This window comes from Polypterus senegalus, chromosome 2, assembly GCF_016835505.1.
Source record: "Polypterus senegalus isolate Bchr_013 chromosome 2, ASM1683550v1, whole genome shotgun sequence".
NCBI classification, from domain to species: domain Eukaryota; kingdom Metazoa; phylum Chordata; class Cladistia; order Polypteriformes; family Polypteridae; genus Polypterus; species Polypterus senegalus.
Window position 1 is genome coordinate 194,087,127 of NC_053155.1, and position 16,488 is coordinate 194,103,614.

Genomic DNA, 16,488 nt, shown 5'->3' on the forward strand with positions numbered 1-16,488 from the left:
CAACGTCGGGGCATGCTCCTAATGAGACGACGGATGATGTCTTGTGGCATTTCCTCCCAGATCTGTATGAGGGCATCCCTGAGCTGTTGTACAGTCTGAGGAGCAACCTGGCGGCGCCTAATGGACCGAAACATAATGTCCCACAGATGTTCTATTGGGTTTAAGTCAGGGGATCGTGAAGGCCATTCAATTGTTTCAATTCCTTCATCCTCCAGGTACTGCCTGCATACTCTTGCCACATGAGGTCGGGCATTGTCGTGCATTAGGAGGAAACCAGGACCTACTGCACCAGCGTAGGGTCTGACAGTGGGTTCAAAGATTTCATCTCGATACCTTATGGCAGTCAGAGCACCATTTCCTATGCAGTAGATGTCTGTGAGTCCCTCCATGGATATGCCTCCCCAGACCATCACTGACCCACCACCAAACCTGTCATGTTGAACGACATTGCAGGCAGCATATCGTTCTCCTTGTCTTCTCCAGACTCTTTCACGTCTATCACAGCTGCTCAGGGTGAACCTGCTCTTGTCTGTAAAAAGTACAGGGCGGCAGTGGCGGACTTGCCAATTCTGGTGTTCTTGAGCAAATGCCAGTCGAGCTCCACGGTGCTGGGCAGTGAGCACAGGGCCCACTACAGGACGTCGGGCCCTCAGGCCATCTTCATGAAGTCTGTTCCTGATTGTTTGGGTAGAGACATTCACACCAGTGGCCCTCTGGAGGTCATTCTGTAGGGCACGAGCAGTGCTCAGCCTGTTCCGCCTTGCACAAAGGAGCAGGTATCGGTCCTGCTGATGGGTTGAGGACCTTCTACGGCCCTGTCCAGCTCTCCGAGAATAACAGCCAGTCTCCTGAAATCTCCTCCATGTTCTGGAGATTGTGCTGGGAGACACATTAAACCTTCTTGCTGCAGCACGTGTGGATGTGCCATCCTGGAGAAGTTGGAAAACCTGTGCAACTTCTGTAGGGTTAAGGAATCGCCTCATACTGCCAGTAGAGATAATTACTCAAGCCAAAACTAGCACGAGTGGAAAACCAGCCAAAAAAGATCAAGAGGGAGAAACTTGAAATGACCTCCACATGTCCTGTTTTGAGGGTTTTCTAATTGTTGCCACTTTAGTGCACCTGTCGTTAAGTCCATGAACACCAATACAGCTGAAAGTGATTAACAATGACCTCAGCTGCTTAACCAACCAGAAAATTATCAGACAGGTTTAATTGATTTCATGCCAGGCCCAATAAAAAAGTGTTCCTTTAATTTTTGTGAGCAGTGTATATATGTATATATATATATATATATATATATATATATATATATATATATATATATATATATATATATATATATATATATATATATATTGAGAGAGAGAGATTCTATTGCTTTCTGTGCTTATTTCCCATTTCCAGATAATAAATGAATTGAAAAGAAACGGACTGGAATAATGGCATGAAGTTCTAATCTATACTAATAAAAGGCAAAGCCCTCACTCACTCACTCACTCACTGACTCATCACTAATTCTCCAACTTCCCGTGTGGGTAGAAGGCTGAAATTTGGCAGGTTCATTCCTTACAGCTTACTTACAAAAGTTGGGCAGGTTTCATTTCGAAATTCTACGCCTAATGGTCATAACTGGAAGGTATTTTCTCCATTAACTGTAATGGAGTTGAGCTGAAATGACGTGGGGGGCGGAGTTTCGTGTGACATCATCACGCCTCCCACGTAATCACGCAGTACATAGAAAACCAGGAAGACCTCCAAAAAGCGCTTAAGAAAACATGCATTATATAATTGAGAAGGCAGCGAAACAATAAGAAGCGAGCGAGTGACATATACTACCATATTCATGAGTGTTGCTGCCTCGGAAAGAAAGCAAGGTGTAAACCTAAACTTTAAATTAAGTTCATAGACAGGCTACGCTGGCGTTTCACATGCCCACAGGTAATGCGGGATACAAGTTTAATGAGAGGACGAGGATATAAGCGAGAGTTTTGATCACTTTGTAACTAAGTTAAAATTGTAGGTGAAGGGGTGTGCTTATGCAAATTCGAGACTGTGTTTGTGGGGATTGACAGTTAAAGGCGGGTGGGGAGTCACGTCATCATCTCCCTCCCATTTACCTCATTTCGCTGTGAGCTGAGCTCCGCGGCTAACGCCGTCTTCCGAAGCAACTTCGTCAGACTGCCACCAAATACTCACAGAAAAATCCACAAGTTAATACACACGCTGTCTCTAGAGTTTCTCCACACTGAATCCTCCAGGCACTACTTACAAAAGGTCACATTGACAATCGTGTTACGTTATTTTTAAAATCTTTCCTTTTCTTAGCACAAGCACAGCTGAGAAGCTTCGATGCATGTGCTCCATAACGCGTTGAAAAATAATGCATTTAATCACACTTTGCATTACAAGCAGATTACATTGATCAGCACACCCCGATTCATTTTACCCTCGCACCACCTTAGTTTGAGAAGAAGTATGAAAAAATATGAGGTTAACACAGAAAAACAGATCACCAATTCAAGCTTTATGAATAATCGATTCGCCATCAATAATTGTTTTGTTAAAGCCATCCTCCTTCCATTTTATAATTTTTCCACCATTAGCCATAATTAAATGAACGGTAAAAAGTAAGAGCAAAGCGAGGGTGACTTATTTAGGCAGGAATATATATGACAGCAACACTCATGACAATGTCAATCATGTTACGTTATTATTAAAATGTTTCCTTTTCTTTTCATTACTTCTTTAACACACTACTTCTCCGCTGGTAGCGGGATTTTGATATATATATATATATATATAATATATGAATGACCTCCAAAGAGCGCTGAGACTTTTGATATCATGAACGTGTCTGCAAAACTGTGGTCTCCTGCCCAGCAAAAGTCGAGCAGCCAGCGCATATAGCTGTGCCGGCCTTTGAGACGCTGACTGCGCTTCTGCCTTAAGTCAAAGTGAGCACTTTTAATTTTTTTCATCCTCCCCCTGCGCTATAGCCCAGACAAGTGCAAACACGGGACCGCTTTTCTACACCACGGAAAAATAATATTAAGGCGATTCACACTTTCTTTTGCACGTATACGATTATGAGGTCCTCAGCTCGGATTATGAAGATACGCACAGGAGTGAAGGACTGACAGTGCCATCACAGCCGATTAATGGCGAGGGACGTCTCACCAGTCTACACAAGACCCACCGCGACTGTCCCAAAAGGCATCATATCGTCAGCGAACACATCTCTATACTATATAAAAGAAAAAGGCAACTTTCCTTTCTTTACACCTTTTTTCCTTTTATCCCAAACCAAAGCCTTTCTCTCTTAACACTGCAGAGGACACAAAACTAATTTTCTTTAAATGCCGGTAAGGCACATTACCAGAGGCACAAATTTGAACGTTCACATAGAAAATGTAATTTCAATGTACCTGTACTTCTTAAAAGGTTAATGTTTTACTGTTTAATAACTTATAGACTATATTTTATTATTTTTCCCTTGCACTCAGTGACAAAAGCTACACACACACACATAGACACATACATATATACACATATATATATATACCTGTGTGTATGTTTGTATGTGTGTATATACACTGTGTGCACAATTATTAGGCAAGTGAGTATTTTGACCATATCATCATTTTTATGCGTATATTCCAACTCCAAGCTGTATTAACTTGAATGCTTATTGGATTTAAGCACGTCAGGTGATGTGTATTTGTGTAATGAGGGAGGGTGTGGCCTAAGGAGATCAACACCCTATATCAAGGTGTGCAGAATTATTAGGCAGCTAGTTTTCCTCAGGCAAAATGGGCCAAAAAGAGATTTAACTGACTCTGAAAAGTCAAAAATTGTAAAAAGTCTTTCAGAGGGATGCAGCACTTTTGGAATTGCTAAGATATTGGTGTGTGATCACAGAACCATCAAACATTTTGTTGCAAATAGTCAACAGGGTCGCAAGAAACGTGTTGAGAACAAAAGACGCAAATTAGCTGCCAAAGATTTGAGAAGAATCAAACGTGAAGCTACCAGGAACCCATTATCCTCCAGTACTTTCATATTCCAGAGCTGCAACCTACCTGGAGTGCCCAGAAGTACAAGGTGTTCAGTGCTCAAAGACATGGCCAAGGTAAGGAGGGCTGAAACCCAACCACCACTGAACAAGAAACATAAGTTGAAACGTCAAAACTGGGCCAAGAAATATCTGAAGACAGATTTTTTTCAAAGGTTTTATGGACCGATGAGATGAGAGTGACTCTTGATGGACCAGATGGATGGACCTGTGGATCAGTAATGGGCACAGAGCTCCACTCCAACGTGGAGGTGGGGTACTGGTATGAGCTGGTATTTTTAAAGATGAGCTAGTTGGACCTTTTGCATTGAAGATGAACTCAAAATCAACTCCCAAACCTACTGCCAGTTTTTCGAAGACACTTTCTTCAAACAGTGATACAGGAAAAAGACCATGATTTTTATGCAGGCCAATGCTCCATCACTTGCATCGAAGTTCTCCACTGCGTGGCCAGCCAGTAAAGGCCTTAAAGATGAAGGAATAATGACATGGCCCCTTCCTCATCTGACCTAAACCCTATCGAGAACTTGTGGGCACTTCTTAAACGCTAGATTTACGGGGAGAAAAACAATACACCTCTCTGAAGAGTGTCTGGGAGGCTGTAGTCACTGCTCCACAAAAGCTGATCGTCAACAGATCAAGAAACTGACAGACTCCATGAATGGAAAGGCTTATGACTGTTATTGGAAAGAAGGGTGGCTATATTGGTCATTGATTGATTGATTTATTTTTTGAAATGTCAGAGATGTTTATTTGTAAATTTTGAGGTGTTTGTTTATTATTCTCACTATAACAGATGAAAATAAACAAGTGAGATGGGAAAATTTTCATTTTCCTTTAGTTGCATAATAAATCTGCACACTAATAGTTGCCTAATAATTGTGCACATATGTATTCCCCTGATGATGTTCACACTCACATTTCCGTTGTGAAACATTCAGGTTTCAGGTTTATTAACATTTTGGATTGACTGATAGCACTGTGTTTGTTCCATATTAAAATTAATCCTCAAAAATACAACTTGCCTAATAATTCTGCACTCCCTGTATATGTATATATATATATATATATATATATACATACATACATACATACACACATATATATAATTTGTGTCTGTGTATGTATGTATGTGTGTGTATATATGATGTAGATATGAAGATATGTATGTGTATGTGTGTGTGTGTGTGTATATATATATATATGACAGCAGCAATCCAAGCTTTGAGAAAACAGTAAAAAGGACGCGTGTCAGACGTCGTAGTACACTTTCCGCCAAATACACAAAACAATTACTTTGACAATCATGTTACATTATTTTTAAAATGTTTCCTTTTCTTTTTCATAACTTCTTTAACACATGACATCATCTGATATTGCGATGCTTGGTATTTTATAGATATATATATATATCACAGCAACACTCATAACAGTGACAAAACAATTACATTGACAATCATGTTACGTTATTTTCAAAATGTTTCCTTTTCTTTCCCTTTCCTTCTTTAACACACTACTTCTCCGCTGCCAAGCGGGTATATATATATATATATATATAAATAGATAGAGAGATATATATATATAGATAGATATGAGAACAACACTCATATCAATGACAAAACAATTACATTAACAATCATGTTACGTTATTTTTAAAATTTTTCCTTTTCTTTTTATTGCTTCTTTAACACAATACTTCTCCGCTGCGAAGCGCGGGTATTCTGCTAGTATAATATAAAAGGATGCTTGCAATGCCTTTAACTGAAGTCTTATAAGCTCAGTTCATCCTGGTTTGTCTGAGCAAAATAAATTCAGTTCCATATAAACAGTCTGCATTTCAAAAATGGAAGACTTTCCACTCCAGAACATCTGGATTCACTAGACATCAGTGCTAATAACCATGTCTCCATACAGGGGAGGTAAAGCCACTGCTCCAGTTATGGCAAAACCCTTTGTACGATTTTGAGCCCACATCAGCAAGTGTGGCAGGGCACATGCCCTTACAAATTCCAAAATGTTGTTTTCCACATTCACAGAATAAAAATTCCATTAGTAAAACAAAAGGCTCCCAAATTTCAAATTGGTTTCTTGAACATGACAATGAGTTCACTATACTAAAATGGCCCCCACAGTCACCAGATCTCAACCCAATAGAGCATCTTTGGGATGTGGTGGAACGGGAGCTTCGTGCCCTGGATGTGCATCCCACAAATTTCCATCAACTGCAAGATGCTATCCTATCAATATGGGCCAACATTTCTAAAGAATGCTTTCAGCACCTTGTTGAATTAATGCCACGTAGAATTAAAGCAGTTCTGAAGGTGAAAGGGGGTCAAACACCGTATTAGTATGGTGTTCCTAATAATCCTTTAGGTGAGAGTATAGATTCGCATTAAGTCAGGTCTGGAAACCCAAAAAATTGATCTTAAAATCAGACCCCGACTTTTATGCCCATTCAAAAATACGACACTTCATTATTTTTATTTATTTATTTATTTTTACATCTTCCTGCTTCCTCCAATCTCGCACCAGTTCCTCAGATGCATCAGATTTTTTTGCAGCAGCGCAGTTACCAATTTCTTTCACCACTTCAACAGTTTTTAGTTTAAAACCAGCTTCATATTTTGTTCTGATCAAACTCTCCATCGGAGATAAGAGATGCTGTTACAATAAAGGTGTATAAGGGTGTGAGATACAAAAAACACCAAACAGAGCAAACGTCACTTTGTAATAGTTTGGGTATTGCCATGTGGTCATATAGGCGCAAAATGTAGAAAAAAAGGCAGCGTGCTCCGTGGTTACTCTCTCAGGTGGGCCTTAGCATATCAGAATTTCTTGCACCAGTAGTGTGGGTTTTCCGCATTTGACTTATACGACCGACATCACAAAATACCAGAAATTATACATAAAATCAAGTCCTGACTTATTCATGGAAGAACTTGAATGTGAGTATATACGGTAAATATCAGAATGTCATTTACAACACGTGTTAGTGCTGTTTGTATACCATAACCAATGTGGAAGTCAGACTAGAATTTCTCAAATAAATTGTAATAAGGTGAGACTGAAGCTGATTGGCGTCTACTTTTTCAAGTATTTTAAAGAGAAAGAGTAAATTTGAAATGGGTCTATAATTATTAAGTATGTGTGGGTCTAAGTCTGACATTTTGAAGTAATGGTTTTTTTGACTGACGCTTTTAGTGCATCAGGTACTGTGCCATGCTACAGTGAGCTATCGATAATGCTAAGAATAGGCGCTGCAAGAACATCCATTGCACTTTTTACTAGTTTTGTTGGCACTGGATCTAGGGAACAAGTAGTGGGTTTTATTTTAGAAATTAAACTTAAGACTTTCTGTTCTGTTACAGCAGCGTTTCTCAGCCTTCAAGTATTTGTGACCTAAGTTTTCATAACAGTTTTAATCGCTCCCCTCTAACATTTTTTTGAAAGGAGCCCACTAATACCAATTTGTTCTTTTTAAATTAATGATATATCATAGATGCATATTTTATTATACCTACTTAACTTTTATCGACATTTATCTAACTCTATATTTATTTTTTCCTAGTATCAGAATGTAGTTTAAGTTAATTTGTTTTGGTTTCAATAGATGTATTTTTCATATTTTCGATTCTTGTTTTCTTTTTGTCACATCTTCGTGCCCCTTTTTTGTTAGTTCACGCCCCCCTAGGGGGAACCGCTGTGGTACAGGATTAAAATTTCTAATGTGTTGAATGCAAGGCGAGGCAGGGTTTGCCCAGCTAGTAGGAGATTTTGACAGTGATGCTGAGAGTTATGGATCTTATATTTTTAATTTTCTAATTAAAGAAGTTCATGAAGTCTGTACTGTTAATGTCTGTAGTTCTGAATTCCAAATTGTTAAGTTTGCCCCTGATCTAAACAGATGACAATAATAATAATCCTTGTGTACTACCGCAGCTGGCTGTGCCAGAATCCATGAAGGAAGAAAAATGAAAAACTTTTTTTGTACAAAATCTTAATTTATTTATCCATTCCTAAATAATTAAATGGGCAGGCTGTTTCGTATCAGTGCAATACGCTGTTTGTTAAAACGGATGACTCCCGCTCTTACGTGCAAGCCTGCCTGGATATTATGAACTATCGTATCTGTTCAAGTTCTATTTAAATTTTAAATAGAAGGAATTTTTATTTAGTCGACAGGAATATCTTTGGTGGGAATGGAAGTTAAATTTAGTCATCATTGCATACATTTTTCTTCACCATAGAAATATAAAGAGTAAATTCAACTTCCATTCCTACCAAAGATATTTCTGTTGACTGAATAGAGCCTACTTATATCCAAATAGAACTTGAAAAGGTATATTTTTTTTAATCTGACCGCACATTTTAGATCGACTTGATGCTATTGTGTTCTCGCCTGCCTGCCTCAATAAGTCACCGTCGCTTCGCTCTTACTTTTTTACCGTTCATTTAATCATGGCTAGTCGCAAAAAATGAGGAAATGGAAGGAGGATTACACTGAGTATAGCTTTACCAAAACAATTATTGATGGAGAATAAAGTATCCATTATTCATAAAGCTTCAATTGGTTAAGTGTTTTCTACGTTAACCTCATAGTTTTTCTCAAACCTAGGGGATGCGAAATCGGCCTCGTCCGTCAAGGGGGTGCGTCGGTAAAATGAATCAGGAAGCGCTGATCTAAGTGGACTTTAAAGAGAACTTTTTTATTCTTTTTAACACTTTCTATTCATGCAATTTGAAAGACTTGCAGCTTTGTTGTCCTCCGTCTACACTCCAGTCTTCAACGCTCTAAATGAGTGCTCTCATGAAACCTGGCTGAGTTTCTATGTATTTTGATCACTTTTATTTGAAGAGGAGACACTGCGTCCAGAGCATCTCAAGGGCTATCATTTTAGCTGATCTAAATTGTTTTCCATGATTACACTTGACTTACTAAAAGTATCTATAAATTTAGAAGCAGAATTACAATCTAAATGTCACACTCTTTGTTTTAATCTGTGAGCGTATCGGTAAGGGCAAAACCAAATCAAATGTAATTGAGTAGTGATCAGAAATAACTTCATTTAAAAGAGTAACATTTAAATATTGAACTTCAATTCTGTGAGTTTTAATTAAATGTAATGTACAGTATTGTTATGATTATGAGATGCACCATCGAGAATCTGACAAAATCCTACTGAATGTAACAAATGAGTAAAACATTTGGTAAAAGGGTCAGTTTTCACATTAATGTGTACATTAAAATTCTCCATTAACATTACCTGATCATAGTTTATAGCCAAATCCGATAAAAGATTGCCAAATTCAGCCATCGTCATTGAATATGGCCCTGGCGGTCTGCAGACTAGAACTATAATTGTGCTGGAACCTCTTTGGATATTTCAAATGAATGCCTCAAAGGCTGTGAATTCCCCTAAACTTAGAGGAGCGGTTTGCATTTTGGCACACTGACTTATTTCAAGGCCTCCTCCTCGACTGTTGTCTATAGAGCAGGGGTGTCAAACTCCAGTCCTGAAGGGCCGCAGTGGCTGCAGGTTTTCATTCTAACCGTCTTCTTAATTAGTGACCAGTTGTTGCTGCTAATTACTTCTTTTAGCTAACTTGACTCAGGCCTCTTAGTTATTTCTTTTTCCTTAACTAGCAGCCAAACAATAATGAGACACAAAACAAGGTGCCACAATATCTGAAAATAAAGAAAGGCGAAGGTCTCAGTAATGTTGATCTCTCAACTCACCAAAACACTTTGACGATGTTCTTATGAAAAACAGAAAATCAACAGTTTTGGAAATGTCAGCTGTGGCAGAACGAGAGCAACAACAAGCCGTAGAATTAAATAACGGGTTTAATTAACAGCAAGAATTGGCTTCTCATTATGAAACTGGTTGGAGTTTGAAGCCCCAGTTTAGCTGGTCATCTGTTGGATCGTTTCAGGTCTCATTTCTGATTGGCTGTCATTTAATGAGGAAACGAATCAATTCAGAGGACTGAATCCTACTAACAGGGCTATTAAAATGTGAATTAGCAGTGAAAACAGGTCACTGATTAGGAAAAGGGTTAGAATGAAAACCTGTAGCCGATGTGGCCCTCCAGACCTGGAGTTCGACACCCGTGCTTTAGATTTATGGCCGCATGTCTGCCAAAGGCTTCATCGAGTTTATGCAGCCTCAGTGTCAATACAGCGTTGGCACTTCCTTCGGCGAGGTCACGCCGTGTGAGTGAGGGGGGCACAGAAAGCAAGAGCTGCTGCGGTGAAGTCGCAGCAAACATAGACAAGAGTGGGCGAGCTGCAGAGACTTGTCTGCACGGAGGGCTAACACGAAGCATCTTTTTATCTGAAACTGTCAGCGACAGTTGTGACCACCAGGTGGACCTTATCTCTGTAGTGCTTTTTGTGCCCAGCACCTCAAAGACCGATGACAACATTTGATCTTAACTGCTCCAGAAACACGACCTGCGTAGAACCTTAACTTTAATTACTAAAATGAAGCCCACTACTTGTTCCCTAGATCCAGTGCCAACAAAACTAGTAAAAAGTGCAATGGATGTTCTTGCAGCCTATTCTAACATTATCAATAGTTCATTACTGCATGGCACAGTACCTGATGCACTAAAAGTGTCAGTCATTAAACCTTTACTTAAAAGTCAGACTTAGACCCACACATACTTAATAATTATAGGCCTATTTCAAATTTACCATTTCTCTCTAAAATACTAGAAAAGTAGTCGCCAGTCAGCTTCAGTCACACCTTACGCATTACAATTTATTTGAGAAATTCCAGTCTGGCTTTCGCACTGGTCATAGTACAGAAACGGCACTAACACGGGTTGTAAATGACATTCTGATATCCTCTGATGAAGGAAACTCCACTGTAATTATGTTGTTGGACTTAAGTGCAGCATTTGACACCATTGACCATTCTATTTTACTGCACAGGCTAGAAAACGATGTTGGGCTTACAGTTCAGTTCATTTCTTATTTATCAAATCGATTCCAGTATGTACAGAAATGTGCAGACAGTACTCCATCATTATACACAGAAGTTCAATATGGTGTCCCGCAGGGCTCAGTACTGGGACCTTTACTGTTTTCACTTTACATGCTTCCACTGGGATCTCTCATTAGGAAACATAATGTTAATTTTCACTCGTATGCAGATGACACCCAGTTATACCTTTCATTTAAATCAAATGAAGTTTCTCCGATGTTGTCTTTAATTAGTTGTGTTAGTGAATTAAAGGAATGGATGAATGAGAACTACTTGTCTTTAAATACAGATAAAACAGAGATGTTAATTGTTGGAGGGAATGACGCTGATCACAGCAATATTTTGTCATCATTTAACTCAGTTGGAATCCCAATTAATTTTACTGAATCAGCCCGCAATCTAGGAGTTATCTTTGACTCTAGCATGTCATTTAAAGCATATTACAAAGTCGTCCAAAACATGTTTTTCCATCTTAAAAATGTTAGGAAATTAAGGCTTTCTAAATAAACAGGATTGTGAGAAATTAATTCATGCATTTATCTCTAGTAGGATTGACTACTGCAATGCGGTGTTCACTGGCTGTTCAAACTGTTCTCTATACAGCCTCCAGTTAATCCAAAATGCTGCTGCAAGAATTATTACAAGAACAAGAAAATATGAACACATAACTCCAGTTCTTAAATCTTTACACTGGCTCCCAGTTAAGTTTAGGGCAGATTTCAAAATCCTCCTTTTAACATATAAAGCATTAAATGGCCAAGGTCCGCTTACTTGTCTGAACTTATCATGACTTACAAACCTGAGCACATTAAGATCTCAAGATGCCGGTCTGCTTAGGATTCCAAGGATTAATAAAATAACAGTGGGAGGTCGAGCTTTTAGTTACAGGGCCCCTAAACTGTGGAATGGTCTTCCTGCTTCCATAAGAGATGCCCCTTCGGTCTCAGCCTTTAAATCCCGCTGAAGACTCACTACTTCAGTTTAGCATATCCTGACTAGAGCTGCTGATTAACTGTACATACTGCATCTCTGTTGTTAGTCATTAGCACTAAAACATAAGTAACATGATAATTATATTTGAATACTAACCCTCACCTATTCTGTTTCTTTTCTCGGTACCCAAATGTGGCATTGGTGCCACGCCCACCTGCCAAGTTGTTTGCCTGCCTAAGGTAAAGTCATCCCTGATGAAAGATCACAGGAATCATGGGAAAGAGGGGTCCTTTCATCTGAGCAACGTTTCAGCCGTGGCATGGCCAAATGGGGAGGCAGCTAGATGGATGAGGTCTCCAGGACTCTAAAAATATCCAAACCTAATTATGTCATATCATCTACTGTTAAACCGTACTTCTAAAATTTTTATTATTATGCTGTCTTAAGGAATTGTTCTGTTCTGTATATTGTATTGTATTGACCCCCTACTTTTGACACCCACTGCACGCCCAACCTACCTGGAAAGGGGTCTCTCTTTGAACTGCCTTTCCGAGGTTTCTTCCATTTTCCTACAAGGTTTTTTGGGAGTTTTTCCTTGTCTTCTCAGAGAGTCAAGGCTGGGGGGCTGTCAAAAGGCAGAGCCTGTTAAAGCCCATTGCGGCACTTCCTGTGTGATTTTGGGCTATACAAAAATAAACTGAACCTCCACTCACTGGCAATCAAAATCCTGTCTGCCGCTGACCGGCACAGTGGGCTGCCCTGCAGCGATTCTCTTGTGTGCGTCATCTCTTCAGCAGTGGCAGAAAGGGCGCCCACATCTGACTGCCCAAAGCCGTCTCTTATTTAAGAGACTTGAGTCCTTTATGCAGTCTGTTGAAGCTTGAGTGTGTGCATTGGGATGATAGATTGGAACATAAAGCTTTGACAAGATCACACCGTTCAGCCCAGACAGCTCCAAAGTACCACTGAGTCAGGATGTGAAGGTCTGTAAAGTCCTAATCTGCACCGTTGTACTTGTTTCATGTGTCTGGGTTCTCCGTTTCTTCCTCCACTAAGAATGTAAGCCATCATTGGTCAATGCTTGGATTGCACTTGTGTTGTCCGATTAGCAGTATTCACAAATTTAATGGACACTCACACAAATTCCGATTCTTCCAAAGATACAGTCAGCTCCTCATTTTCGGGTCCCTCTGCGGACTAACATGACGTCTATCTCTTATGAGCAGGCCTCTAGCTTTTGGACAATCAAACTCGAATCGATTTATCCGAAGAAGCGAAATACACAAAATTTGTGGGAGACGAAATAAACATTTTTTTTAGGAGAAAATGTTATAAAAAATAAACCGTGAATCCAGGGCTGGCCGACTAACACTTAGGCCACCTCTTTTTATTTCATTTTTGAAATGTAGAACTTTTTTTAAAGGGCAAATTTCTAATGACTCTGAGTAGTTTTGCCGAGCACAAATCTTACAGTGTGCCAGAGCAGCACAGCAAGCTGAACATGTTCAGGAGAGCCAGCTGTCCCCAGCCGGCCATTTGGATGCAACTGACAGTTGGGTGCTATGAGAACGGTGTCCACGCTGGACTAGTAGTTTGGGGGTCAATGCCCCTGTCTTGCCATGAGTCGTGCTGTTCTGTTCCAATGTTGTCTTCACATAAACACTTTCTAGTTGCATAGAAGGTAAGCCACAAGGTGACCTGTTTCAACTCATCATCTTCAGACAGAAGGACAAAATCCTTGGGAGGTGCTTTAAAGAGCTCCCAGGTTGTCCTCCTCTTCCTCTTCCTCCTCCTCCTCCTCTTAGAGGTTTATCACTCAGAATTTGCTTTTGAAGGTCCAAAATAGGGGCTCAAGGATCATGCTGTGTTCACGTGCTATTGGACTATTCAGAGCTCTGAGACATAACATTACAACTTTACTGTGTCCATGTGAACTTTAGGTCTGACGATATCGGGAATTGTTAGGATACTTGGTTTACAAAAAAAAACAAAGATAAACTGCATTTTCTCTTGCAAATAAAGGGTAAAATCAATTCAATGTGTGCCACTTTGACCAAAAAAAAAGGCAATTCTGGCTCTCCAGGTTATACAAGTCTGCTCGGAGAATTCGGGTAGCTTTGTTTTCTCTGAAATGTCCACCGTTTAGCTCCAAGTTTGTAGTGCGTTCACGTGGAAATTCTGACTTGTATATCCAACGCCGCGTGAACACACACCACTACTCGACCTAAGGGGGCTGCCCTTCCAGGTGGCATGCCCAGGACGCCCTCTGGTCACCTTGAGGCGCAAAGTGTTCAAGAGTTCAACCAGAGAGGTCACTCCAGGATTTTGGTGAAGAAAGGCTTGGTCAGGATGGGTGTCTGATGGGTGGTCGACTGGGTGATGGACCATGGGGAGAACGTACTGCAACATCTGTGACCCCACTTAGTCTAGTTCAATGCAAACACTGTTTAAACTGAGACCAGGCTGGGATTCAAACCACAAGGGTGCTGGAGCTAGAAAGCAGTAGCAACAAAATAACAAATTAATGTATGAATTAAAAAAGAAAAAAACTAAGATGAGAAAAGCAGTCATGAATGCCAAGACTCCAAAAACTGGTCAACCAGCCATGGTGAGTGGGGTTCGTGCCACAGTCACTGCTGAGCAGAAGTCGCGAAGGGCAGGCAAATGGGACGCGCAATCGCTGCTCTCACAATGTCGAGAGACAAATTGTAGTGAAGGTGGCAGAGCCTAAAACTGATGTTGCCGCATTCCCGGTGTGCTAAGCTCATTTTAAGGCGCCCCTTTTCCATTTTATCTTGTTACTGCAGTGGATGGCCGCTGTCGCAGCAACTGTGTAGACATCAACGACTCGATGTGCTTGGGATTCTTGACCACACATGCCTTCTAGTTTCGCTGGTAAATTATTGAGACAAATGACCTATTGGGGAATACGGTTCTGGTTTCAGTTAATTTCACAGATTTATTTGGTGAGACTTTTCACACACAATGTGAAGTTAATTTTACAATGTAGATTGTTCTTTATTTGAAATTGTGTCTTTTATTCCTTGTGGAGCAGCTGCCAGCCTCCCCGATGTGAATGGAGCATCACTTGGGGCTCAAAGCAGCGTGCCGATAGTGCTTTGTCAGTAGTGTACATGGCGGGGTGCTCTTTGTGGGATTTGCACAGATCACGTCATTTGTGCACTTTTTTATTCAATGTGTGTCCCTACTACATGAACTTCTGTTTAAGAAAGTGACACTTCAGTACATTTGACACAGTTACAGCTCTCACAAGTTCTGCCACCTGAACCAAGTTTTCAATTTCTTTCCTGTCACCGATACACTGAAACAAGCACAGCACATTCTGGTTCTTCTCAAAAAGACCTTTACTTCTTCAGATGTCTCAGGGCTACTGCCGTTTCTCCATCTGTGGAAGGGCAAAGTGGGCATTGCTTTCTACTAGCTGCACAAAAACCTCCATTTGAATTCCAAAAGTAAGTGCCTGTAAGTCAGAGGTGATCCAACATCAATCCAGGACCCTTTGGCAGACCTCTTGAGCCCCAAAATGGACCCAAGCAAGGACAAGGACTTGTAATTCAAGGGATGTTAACAAAGATGAACAGAAGAACTCGCCTATTAGAAGATACGGATTTTGTAACTGGAAGTGACTTGAATGCAGTCAGGAGACGGTTTAGCCTCCCTATAAAACCACATGCACCCAATCTTGTGGGGTAGAAAAAGAATCTCTCTCTGTCACTGGGATATTCGCTGCACTTCCTGGGATTCACTCAGGAAACAAGAAATCTCCAAAATGACTTTTTAAATTCTTGTTTCAAACTAAAACTATAAGCCCCTTGCTTGGAGAGCTGAATTTAACAAACTCTTTGTGGACCAATACTGGAGACACCCAGTCTGTCAAGCTAAAGCCTTGTGCCAGTAGTCTGAAGACTTCAAGAAGGGAACTTCAGCAACTACACTCTTGGGCCAGAACGAGTAATGCTCTTCCTTAAGATGGAGCCGACATAGCAAAGGGCCTAACAAATGAAAGCAAGCTGAGGAAGCAGCAGCACAGCTCTGCCAAGGGTCATGAAGCAAAGAGAAAGAGGGCACTCCAATGCTTGAAGAATCCTCCACTTAAACCTGGAGCATCAACAAAGCAACGCCTCCACACTCCATCGGACATCATCCACAAGGACTTGGTATTGTAAATCTATTATCTGTGCCAAGATAAAGTAGAACTCTAAATACCAGTAAGCAGCCAACCTACTGTATATGTTATAAATTGAACTGTCTAGCCTGTCAGCATCCACTCTCATATGTCAATATGTACAGAGTTATTATACTTCTGTACTCCTTATGTTTATCAATGAATTGTATTACTGTGTTTCTCAAAACAAGTGTGCCTCAGTTACCTTGATATAAGTCTAACGGCCGGAGTCCCACCTCCTACAACAGAGTAAGGTAAGTCAGTCAAGCAGGAGCCTTGCCGAATTATTGGATTAATCTGACATT

The 16,488-nt window shown here is 40.3% G+C and overlaps 1 protein-coding gene across 1 annotated transcript in view; it reads left to right on the top strand.

Annotated features, from left to right (window-relative positions):
* Positions 1–14,551: 14,551 nt before the first annotated feature.
* The window catches only part of LOC120524448 (probable ubiquitin carboxyl-terminal hydrolase FAF-X), a 260,143-nt gene continuing 258,206 nt past the window's right edge, over positions 14,552–16,488 (top strand). Inside the window, exon 1 of the mRNA XM_039746300.1 lies at positions 14,552–14,605. Within this exon, the coding sequence (XP_039602234.1) occupies positions 14,552–14,605 (54 nt within the window). The remainder of the gene's footprint in view (positions 14,606–16,488) is intronic.